This window comes from Oryx dammah, unplaced genomic scaffold, assembly GCF_014754425.2.
Source record: "Oryx dammah isolate SB20612 unplaced genomic scaffold, SCBI_Odam_1.1 HiC_scaffold_2, whole genome shotgun sequence".
Lineage (NCBI taxonomy): Eukaryota > Metazoa > Chordata > Mammalia > Artiodactyla > Bovidae > Oryx > Oryx dammah.
The window spans coordinates 121,031,203-121,043,324 of record NW_024070186.1 but is presented as its reverse complement, the minus strand read 5'-3'; the positions used below and the strand labels follow the sequence as shown (position 1 = coordinate 121,043,324).

The 12,122-nt window shown below is 34.3% G+C and overlaps 1 protein-coding gene across 1 annotated transcript in view; it reads left to right on the top strand.

Annotated features, from left to right (window-relative positions):
* CHMP2B (charged multivesicular body protein 2B) overlaps positions 1-11,604 on the top strand; it is a 32,122-nt gene extending 20,518 nt beyond the window's left edge. The window contains exons 3-6 of the mRNA XM_040226930.1: positions 1,409-1,603; positions 5,397-5,499; positions 9,391-9,497; positions 9,697-11,604. Coding sequence (XP_040082864.1) covers positions 1,409-1,603; positions 5,397-5,499; positions 9,391-9,497; positions 9,697-9,807 — 516 coding nt within the window. The 3' untranslated portion in view covers positions 9,808-11,604. The remainder of the gene's footprint in view (positions 1-1,408; positions 1,604-5,396; positions 5,500-9,390; positions 9,498-9,696) is intronic.
* The last annotated feature ends 518 nt before the right edge of the window (positions 11,605-12,122 follow it).

Sequence of the window (12,122 nt, the reverse complement as noted above, 5' to 3'; positions counted from 1 at the left end):
ATACTTGTAGGATTCCAATCCTTTTATTTTTGTTGAGCCTTGTTTTCTGATCCAGAATGTGGTATGTTTTTGGTAATTCCTTTTCCTTTTTTTTTTTAAATGTGCACTTGCAAAGAGTATTCTGCTGTTGGCGATGGAGTTTTTAGTGAATGTTGGTTAGGTCAAATTGTTGATAGTGCTTTTGTAAATCTGTATCTTGATAGTTTTTCTGTCCACTTGTCCTAAAATACAGCAATATACTTAAGAAAGGAGTTGTTGATGTCGCTTATGCTACCTGTGTCTTTGTCTGTTTCTCCTTTCAGTTGTATCAGTTGCACTTAATAAATTTGGAAGCACTGTTTTAGGTGCATACACATTTAGGATTGGTTTGACATCTTTATGTATTAATTCCTTTGTTATGAAATGCCCCCTTTTATTCTGGTAATATTCCCTTTTCTTTCTTTCTTTTTTTTTAAATCTATATATTCTATATAAATACTTAGTAAAATTTGGAAATTTGAAGTGGTTACATTAACTAGATTAAAAAAAAAAGAAAGAAAAGGGAATATTACCAGAATAAAAGGGGGCATTTCATAACAAAGGGCTAATTAAGCTTCCCTGGTGGCTCAGAGGTTAAAGCGTCTGCCTCCAATGCGGGAGACTTGGGTTCGATCCCTGGGTTGGGAAGATCCCCTGGAGAAGGAAATGGCAACCCACTCCAGTATTCTTGCCTGGAGAATCCCCTGGATGGAGGAGCCTGGTAGGCGACAGTCCATGGGGTCACAAAGAGTCAGACACGACTGAGTGACTTCACCTTCACCTTGCTAATTAAAGTTGCTTTCTTGAGATAGCATGTATTTTTATGTTCTGACAAGGAAATGACCACCCACTCCAGTATTCTTGTGTGGAGAATCCCATGGACAGAGGAGCCTGGCAGGCTACAGTCCATGGGGTCACAAAGAATTGGACGTGACTTAGCAACTAAACAACATCTAATTTGCCAATCTGTCTCGTACTTAACGTAGTAAATGGACCTTTTCATTGAAGATAGGTGTCTGTATTACTAGCTTCAGATATACCACTGTACTCTCTTTTTTTTTTTTTCTTTGCTATTCTCTACCAATTCCTCATTTTTTTTTTTTTCCTACCTACTTTTGGATTGAGTTTTTAAATTTTCTTTTTGGCTTTATGTGAGCACTGTTTTGTAGACTTGCTTTATATGTGTAGAACACAGTACTAGTTCCGTCTTATCCATATAAACATGTAAAACAGTTTGCCCTCTCAGATGACTATTTGTATGACTTTGTAAAACCCTCGTTCTTCATAATCAGGGTAAAAGGGTATAATGTTATGCTCAGTCTAGTCTTCTCAAATCACTGAGGACTTGCCCTTTAATGATCTTACTCCTTCTTTTTATTTCCTCTGATAGGAATTAGAAATTAAGAAAATGGCCAAGATTGGTAATAAAGAAGCTTGCAGAGTTTTAGCCAAGCAGCTTGTACATCTAAGGAAACAGAAAACAAGAACTTTTGCTGTAAGTTCAAAAGTCACTTCCATGTCCACACAAACAAAAGTGATGAATTCTCAGATGAAGATGGCAGGAGCCATGTCTACTACAGCAAAAGTAAGTGGAAACCTTTATATCCATAGCTTTGTGATTTCATCTGAGACGTTTAAATATCAGCATTCAAATTAGATTTAAACCTCCCTCTTTTATGTATGTGTATATAGGAGAAGGAAATGGCAATCCACTCCAGTACTCTTGCCTGGAGAATCCCATGGAGGGAGGAGCCTGGTAGGCTACGTATTATAAAAATAACATTTATATGGTATAGAATCTTTGTAATTTTTAATCAAATGAGTTATAATTAAACATAATTCACATAAATATTTCTAGGCTTTTTATCAATTTGTTTTAATATAAAATTTTTGTTTTAGGCACTTCCACTCTTCCAGGATTACATGTAACGTCTAAATTTTTAAAATTGACTTAAAACATTATTTAGTTTTTTTTTTTTCCTTAAATTTTAAAAAGATTTTGGGGCTTCTTATTTCATATGCTAGATATTTTGATATAATAATTTGAGTTATAGTTTGTTCTTGATTCATTTTCATGAATGTGTCAGAAAGATGCATGAATATTTTCAGAAGAATTTATCAGTTCATTTTATCAGGAATGTAAGTTTAACTTACAGTCCTTAGATTAAAAAAACTTAAGATTTTACTGTAGAACTTAAAAGACTGTGAGCCTTTCAGACATTTAATAAATAGTGAGCTCTTTGCTGTGTATTAAGAATTGTGAGAGACCAGAAGAAGTTCAAGACAAAGGCTCTGCTCTCACATATATTACATAGTTCATTTTGAGGGTGGGAGAAGGTTGAGATGTGCTAAAAAGGAAGCTTACGCTCTACAACATTCTGTTCTCCATGTTTCAGTCAACTGCACAGATCCTTGAATAGATTGATGTGAAAGACTTTCTGGAAGACCAAAATTATCAGCAGGCTTTAAATAAAGGGAAGAAAAAGCATGAAAATGAAGAACAAAAAGAAAAGATTAACCACAGAGGGGAGAAAGTATAGGGTTATATATATTAGGAAAATAGTCCATAACCATTAATTCTCATTATTTGCAGTAGTTACATTCTATAAAGTTTGAGGAACACTGAATTAGGGAATATCGAACCATTGTTCCTAGGGGAAATGGAGGGTTAGGTTTCTGTGAGCCTTTGGTCACAGTTGTTGTTAACTTGTCCAGACCATACTTCAGTCCTGTGCTTAGGGGAGCATTTTAAACAGTGAAATCACCAACCAAAAGGAAAAAAATAGACCACAAAGATGACACTAATTTACATTATTAGTGCTGAGTCAAGACGGCAGGGTGTCATCTTGGGAGACCTAAGCTGGAATTATGCTTGTTGGGCCACTCAAACTTTGTGCCACTCTGTGCATGTCCACAAACGAGCATAAAAGTCCTGCAAGTATTGACTTGAGGTTACAAATACATTTTAGTGAGTAGGCAAATTCACAAATAAGGAATTCAGAAATAATGAGGATTGACTAAAATTGCCTTTTAGACCACAGAACACATGAAATAGAATGTGTCCATTTTATGTACAGTAAGTACAGTGGCACATTGTGTTCCTTAAGAAACAGATTGTTTCAAAGCTGTTTATTCTGAATAAAGCTTATTCGGTCAGTTTACTTACTTTTGATGGATCTTAGTCATTTACAGTGGAAATGCATGGTTAAGAGCAAAAAAACTTTATTGTCCTTTTTTAGTTTTACAAATCGATAGAACTAAATATCTGTCTAACTTGAAGATAAGGTCCTATCTTAAGATCACACACCAGAGCTGGATAACTTTTCAATAATGTTGAAGAGGAAGACAACTCATTTTGTAATTTTCTGCAACTGATAGGGGAAGAAAACATACCTAATGTGGTCCTGCCATATAGCAATGTATGAATTAGAATTTTCACTTAAATTTCTTAAAAATTTATTAATTCAAGAGATATTTGTTTAGGTCCACTAAGTAGGAACTATAATAAGTGATGGGGATGAAATGGGAAGCATAACCAGGCAAGTGCTGATTAAAGTCTGTTTACAAAGCAGCCCATTTGAGAGGTAGTTTTAGTTCAGTGATTGGGCTTCCCTGTGCTCACATGGTAAAGAATCTGTCTGTAATGCAAGAGACCCGGGTTCAGTCCTGGATCAAGAAGATTCCCTGGAGGAGGGAATGGCTACCCAGTCCAGTACTCTAGCCTGGAAAATTCAACGGAGAGAGGAGCCTGGCGTGCCACGGTCCATGGGGTCGTAAAGAGTTGGACATGACTGAATGACTAACACTTTTTACTTTTTTTCCCTTTAATTCAGTGATTAGAAACATGGGCTTTGGAGTCAGATTACTTGGGTTCATATCTTACTTGATAGCTGTGTGAACAAGTTCTTCATTCTTCATTTGTAATAGAGAGGAAATGGTAATACCTAGCATATAAAGACTTGTTAGGTTTAAATGTATTTAACTTTAAATATTATATTGAATACATATAGTGCTTAGAACAGTGCCTGGCAGACAGAAATAATATATATCAGCATTAGCTGCTCTGTTATCACTGTCAGCATTGTAGTTGTTGTTAGTATATTTTTGTAAAAGTACTGTAATTTGCAAATAAAGTCATATAATTTACACCAATACATAAACTTTTATCTGTAGTGGGTAGGATTTAACAGGAATATCTATTCTAACCTAGGGTGTCAGAAACTGCTGCCCTAAGGTGGGAAACTAAAATCTGAAGTATTTATAGTGAAAGCAAGTAAAGAAGAGCATTCTAGCAGAGGGACAGTATATGCAGAGGTCCTATGGTGGGAGGGAACACAGTACAGTTAAGGAAACAGAAGATCAGTGTACCTAGAGGGCAGTGGTGCAGAATGTGACTGGCTTGTTAGGCAGGGTTAGGATGTTTGGTCTCACAGGTCAGTTTATGGAATTGAGTTTTCAATGCTAAGAACAACGCAAAACCCCTAGAGAATTAGGTATGTGTGAGCTGGTGGGGGATGGGAGGGTACAGTCTTGTATTTGAAAAAATTACTTTGGCTGCAGCATGCATAAAAGACTGTTTGCTTTCTGTCTTTGAACTGACATTTTATGTAACACACATACAATAAACACATATACCCAGATACATATATGATAATAATATATAAAATATTTTGGCCATACTTGATATCATTAATTTGTTTTAATTAAATTAGTTGTGAATATAAAATGTTCACATATTTTTTGCAAAGCTCAATGTTTTTATCATTTCTTGAAATCATGGTTAAGTGAATAAATAGGTTAAATAAGTAAGTAAAGTCACTCAGTCATGTCTGACTCTTTGTTACCCTGTGGGCTGCAGCCCACCAGGCTCCTCAGTCCATGGGATTCTCCAGGCAAGAATACTGGAGTGGGTTGCCATTTCCTTCTCCAGGGGATCTTCCTGACCCAGGGATCGAACCTGGGTCTCCCGCGTTGGAGGCAGATGCTTTAACAGTGTCCTTTAATTCAGACATGAAAATTTTTGGAAAAAAATTAATTAAAATTTAGACATTACCTGCTTGCCACATAATAGGCAAATGTAGTTTTCCTATATGAGTAGCAATGGATTTTGTTAGCAGTATTTTTTTATTACATAATTTTTTGCCTACTGTTCAGATAAATTTTTCCACAGTGGTCTTTATTATATAGATGTTAAGCAGATGGTTTCCAAATGAGTAGTTTAATTTTTTTAATAATATTAACACTTTCATGTTTGATTATGGCAGAATGGTTATCTTTAAAAAAAAATCTACCTTTATTGATATGTTTCCTTTGGACTTATTCCATAGTAAAATTTTCATAATTATGTACGTAACATGAATCTTTTCATATATTTAAAGACAATGCAGGCAGTAAACAAGAAGATGGATCCACAAAAGACATTACAAACAATGCAGAATTTCCAGAAGGAAAACATGAAAATGGAAATGACTGAAGAAATGAGTAAGTTTAATCACTTGTAATGAAATTTTCAGTTTTTTTCATCTTTCAATTAGCAAGTTTCTTTACTAACAGCCTCATATTCTCACCCATGAAGACACAAAAGAGAAAAGAAATGATGCAGCTCCCTTTTAAATAGACAACTGCATTGGAATTTCATCGAGTTTTTGTGTAAGGCTCAAAATTCTGTTAACATTTAGCTGAAAGAAAAATGTAAAATATGTGATGCCTTGTTTCTGTGCTATTTGGCCTCAGCAGGTTACTTTATAGATTAGAGAAACAAAACCAACTTGTGACTAAAACAATGCTTCCTAGTATAAGTTAGATAATTTAAAAGTTGTGTTGATTATTTCATACTGTAGAAGATCTATAAATATATAGAAGATATATTTATACTTTTTCATATTATAGAAGATATATATTTCATACTCTAGAAGATCTATTTATATTAGAGGTAGAGATAATGGAGCTTTTTCATTCTTTTTTCTTTTTCCCCTTCCAGAATCTAAATTTAATATTTAATTTTCTTCTTGTTGAGTATAAACTACATACTGTGATAGAATTATGAGGAATAAGAGGAATAAAGCTATAAACAAATTTATCATTATACCACCTATAGTGTTAATATTATTTCTTTCCTATATTTTTCTATATCTTATAAAGTGAGATAACATAGATGATTTTGAATCTTATCTTGCCTTTAAAAACATAGTAGTATAACATAAAGATGTCCTCATAACCTTGAATTTTCTGTTTTTTAAAATGGCTTTAATATTATATAACATCAATATATCCTAATTTATTGAACAGTTCTTATATTGGTAAGATTGTTTTAAAATGTTCAGTTTATTTGACAGTCCTTTGATAAATATGTTTCTGTAATATCTTTGTCTGAGTTTCTTCAGTGTTCTTAGACTATAACTTTTATAAGACTTTTGGTTCATCAGTTCAGTTCAGTCGCTCAATTGTGTCCAACTCTTTGTGACCCCATGGACTGCAGAATGCCAGGCCTCCCTGTCCATCACCAACTCCCAGAGTTTACTCAAACTCACGTCCATTGAGTCGGTGATGCCATCCAAACATCTCATCCTCTCTCGTCCCCTTCTCCTCTCGCCTTCAATCATTTCCAGCATCAGGGTCTTTTCAAATGAGTCAGTTCTTCGCATCAAGTGGACAAAGTATTGGAGTTTCAGCTTCAGCATCGGTCCTTCCAGTGAATATTCAGGACTGATTTCCTTTAGGATGGACTGGTTGGATTTCCTTGCTGTCCAAGGGACTCTCAATTTGGTTCAAACTACCAGATTATTTCAGAAGGACTATCCAATCTTTATTTCATCGATAACAAATGAGTGACCCTTCACAGCACCCTGGTCAACATTGAATTGTTACTTGTATAATACATTGAATTGTTACTTGTATAATATGTCAAAACTAGCATCACTGTTTCACAAAGATATTGTCTAACTATTTTACAGCTGTATAGGGATATGTCAGTTTAGCTGTTGTTTATCTCCTAGCATTTTAATTTGACAGCATTTATTGTATAAAGTAGTATCTAAATTACTAGGATTACTAAATTCACCATAGTCCTAGTATTTTATTTCAGAGTATCTATTTTCCTTATGAGGTTTAACAACACTGTGCTTCCTTGGTGGCTCAGATAGTAAAGAATCTGCTTGCAATGCGGGAGACCCGGGTTCAATCCCTGGGTCAGTAAGAGTCCCTGGAGAAGGGAATGGATACCCACTCCAGTATTCTTGGGGCTTCCATGATGGCTCAGATGGTAAAGAATCTGCCTGCAATACAGGAGACCTGGGTTTGATCCCTGGGTTGGGAAGACTTCCTGGAGAAAAGGGGAATGGCCACCCACTCCAGTTTTCTTACCTGGAGAATTCTCTGGATAGAGGACCCTCATGGGCTATCTTTCATGGGAATACAAAGTGTCAGTCATGACTGAGCACACATGCATATGTCTTTACAGTTTCAAAAATTCTTTAGTTTTCACTTTAACCTTTACTTTTAAAAATATAATTTTTCAAAAACATCATTAGTGAATTTTTAGTGACTGAGAGAATTGCCATTTATATAATGATCATAGTATCTAACATGTTTATGTGGATTCCAGTGATGGCACAGGTGTGAGCAGATCTTAGTGGAGGAATTAAATATTCCATTAAGCCATAATGAAGAGAATCAATAAGCCTGTATTTAAAATTCGTGTCTATCACTGTTGTTCTCATTTGTATTTTAGTAATTTGCAAGTCTGAAAGAATAGTAGTTATTGGTGGTTACTCATTTTTTCAGTAAAGTGTATTAACATTAGTATTTTCATCCAGAGATAAATACAAGGTTTAGATGGACATATCTTTTTCAAATTAGAATTTATATTTTATAGTGTTGTTCCAGTGCTTGTTCACATTCAGGATTTGGAAACAAGATCTTTGGGAAATTTTTATTACATCTTTAATTTTGTTAATACTTTTCCTGAAAACATTTTTCTCTGCTAATCCTGATTACACCATTCTGGTGCTGCTTCTCTATCCTCTTCTTTCATTTTTTTCTGTGAGTAGTTTTTCATTCAGGCCCTTATTAACTCTAACCTGGACTCCCTATAGCCCTTGTAACTTCACTACCATCTGAGTATCACTGCTAAATAATTTTTCTGGAGGCTTACTTCTGAGCATGCTGATCAGATTCCCATAGTGGCACTTTTCTGACTACAAAAATAAAGTCCCACATCATAAATCAAAAACAATTTTCAGGTCAAGCCCCTTTCTTTTCTCAATGCAAATATTGAGGCCCAGAGTGGTAAAGTGACTTCCCATAAAGTTGGCCAGTTACTAAGTGTAAGAACTGAGATTCTAAATAAAAGTTTAGCATTCACTTTACTTCTTCAGAGATGGTGTTCCTTTTTTTTTTTTTTTTGGTCTTAAGCTGTTTAGCTTTTTCCAGTTGATTTTATACTATTAAACTAACACAGAAAATCAAAATTATCAATGCTCAGTAGAGATCTTAATCAATATCAAGCTTTATTAGCAATGTCAAGGATACAAGCTGTTAAGATACTCATGCAGAACAGGGAGAGGGGTGGGGCCATCCGAAATGACTCTCCAAATCTTTTCTTCCCATAACAACATAAGCATCATAGATGATATGTCTAATCTGTTTGCTTATTTCATGTTCAACAGAACATTTACAAAGTGTAGGAAATATATTTATACTTCAGATGGTCACCTATCTTATATGTTATTTTCAAGGAACTCATAGATATAAACCCATAGGTTGTAGCTACAACAATCCTAAAACAAAAACAGCCTGCTAAGTTCATAAACAGGGACTCTCTTGCTGGCAAATATTAGTCGGTTTACTGGACAACCAATTAACAGGGTACTTACATGAGATCAGGCTAGGTTACTTGTCTTTCTTCCTCTGGGACCTTCCCCAGTGATCATGTTAATAACAATCATAGGCCAGTTTTTTAAATTCTTTCCTTCCCAACCACTTTCCATTTATACATCTTACATAGTCAAACAGAAGAACTTACTCTTCCTTACGTGTATCCCTGTTGCTTTCCACTGTGACTTTGCTCATGCTACTGTATCTCTGTGTGTCCTTCAGTGACCATCTCAAGTATTTCTTCCTTCCAGATGGGTGTCATCTCTTCCATTTGAAACTTTTATAATCATTTACCTTTCCATTTATCAGAATCTGTTTTTTTTTTTTTTTTCTGTTCTCCTTAAGTGTAAAACTATCTAAGGTATTTACTTTTCTCCATCTATTCATAGATTTTATTTGCACTGTGTAAATTACATTGCTGGGCCTTTTTCTAAAAATATAAACCTAACCTGAAATCTGTTTGAAAGTAACTGCTTTGTTTCCTCTTCTCCCCTCAAGTCAATGACACACTTGATGACATCTTTGATGCCTCTGATGATGAAGAAGAAAGCCAAGATATTGTGAATCAAGTTCTTGATGAAATTGGAATTGAAATCTCTGGAAAGGTATGAACGAATGTCCTATTCTCTCAGATGGAAATACTTTCTCTTCACGTCATTATTTTAAGGTTTCCTTTATGTTAGGTGTATGTTTTTTAATATCTGTTTGAAAAGTAAATTACACCTCTTGCAGCATATCCTTTATGTCCTAACCCGAAAGTTTGTTAATACATTTTTTTTTTCTCTTTTTCTCTCTTTAATGTAGATGGCCAAAGCTCCATCAGCTGCCCGAAGCTTACCATCTGCCTCTACTTCAAAGTCTACAATCTCTGATGAAGAGATTGAACGGCAACTCAAAGCTTTAGGAGTAGATTAATTTAAAAAGCCATTATATTTTGCCTATTATAATTATTTAGTATAAACCAGGCACAGTGAAGATTCCTTTTACAAAGCACATTTATTTTGCAAAAATGAAGACCATGAGTAAACAGTTTTTCCTAACCCATGGCTATTTTGAATCTTTTGCCAAAGAATGACAATGATGCAAAAATGGGAACAGTTTGGATTTTAATTAGAACTCTTTGAGAGTGATGATGTGTAAAATGTTGACTTCTTTTCTGCATGGCATAGAGGAATTATATTCATTCCTTAGTGTATTTATGTTCTGAATCTTTTTACACAGAATACAAATCTTGTTAAAGCCATGAGGCACCAACTTAAAGAGACTTGTAAGAATATTGAAAGTACCATTAATTTTGTGTCTGTTACTTGTCCTTTGTAAGTGATATTGTTATGACCATAGGCGGTTCAGCTGTCAAATTATTTTTAAATCACCTAAAAGAAGAGTGCTATTTGAACATCTGTCTTAAACAAAAACTGTTATGAGCTTTTCTTTTCTTTCCCTTTGGGAGAACACTCTACTTGGTAAGTTTATTACCTTTGAAAATGTGCTTGGCACCTGCCTTAAACAGGACAGACGTATTGTGCACACCTTTAAATTATTTTAATGGACAGAAAAGAACTACATTTTAAACTCAAATTGAAGCCTCTTGCAAAAATTAGCCAGGCACTTTTTTTAAAGCTTATAAAGTGAATTAAATATAATAGCAAAAACAGACACTGAATTAATAACATTTTATATTAATAAAACAATATATTTTGGTCTTTCTTCCAGAACTGAGAAGATTTCCTCCATATGAATTATAATTTAATGTCTTTAGTTTTGAATTGTATTAATGTGTATATCAAACCCTCATTGGGGTTTGATGAAGCCATCGTTCTTAATTAAGTAACACTACTAAGACAGTACTCAACCTAAATTTTAAAAATTAACATTTTTTTCTTGGTAAATAAACTACACCTTTGTCAGAAATTGCTGCCTGAATGTGTATTAATGTATTAACTGCATTTTTTAAGGTAAAGTTGCTATGTTATTTAATGTATGGATAGAAAGTGAGAAGAAATGAAGACATGGCAGATTAGTTAGATAGAATTTAGAATTACGTTAGCTTTGAAAAATGATGTTGTCATATATGGATTTTAGTACATCCCACCCTTTAAAAACTCTTATGGAGGAGGTCAAATAACTGTAACCTGGCTAATTTGGGACAATGAATGTTTTGGACTAATATGGACAACATAAATACATTTTAGGACTAGTGGACATATGGCATAAGGATTGATGAGAAAAATGAAAACCTAAACTTTGTAATCCATAAACCATTTTATAATGTTCAAAGATAAGATTTCATTATTGATGACATTAAATACAGGTACCCTGAGCATTGATGGGTCAAAATATTTTACTTGATTATGGAATGTTAACACAGGACTTGTTTTGATTCTTGGATGTACATAATAATGCCAACTAACTTTATTTACTTTCTTGTTTACATGTGGGGTTGTTTTTAAAATTATTTTGTTTAAAAGAACCTCAGTAAAGATTTATTGCTGTTATGTTTTTTTTCCCCCTTATCTCTTTTACTCTATTTTTGATTTCTGCTAAAGTTAAAAGTTTTATGCATATCTGGTAATTTTTCAAAAGAATGATTTTTATTACTTTCTTGGAAGGAAAAATTAGATAACAATGCTGTTTATACGTCTGTTTAAGAACTAGCAGTTGGTATAGAACTGATGCTTGTGAATGGAATAAATCTAATAATTGGTGGTTTCACATGAAATTTATCTGATAATTTCTTTCCTGGAACTTGCAGGGGATAACCATTTCTAAATCTTTAAACAGATGTCTTAGAGATTTTTAAAAACAATTTCAGTCAAACATAAATGCCATAGAAGACTTTGGGACCCAAAGGAAAGAATAGAGTCATTTTGATTTGGCTATATTTATAAAATGCTCTAGTTTTCATGAGCATTGTCTGTAAATTTGTAAGTTATGCTGCTTCTTGTTCAGTCAATAAGTCATGTTTGACTCTGCGACCCCAGGGACTGCTGCACGCCAGGCTTCCCTTGGCTCAAACTCATGTCCATTGAGTCAGTAATGCTCTCTAACCATCTCATCCTCTGCCACCCTCTTCTCTTTCTGCCCTCTATCTTTCCCAGCATCAGCATCTTTTCCAGTGAGTCAGCTCTTCACATCAGGTGGCCAAAATATTGGAGCACGTTCAGCATCAATCCTTCCAATGAATATCCAGGGTTGGTTTCCTTTAGGATTGACTGGTTTGATCTCCTTGC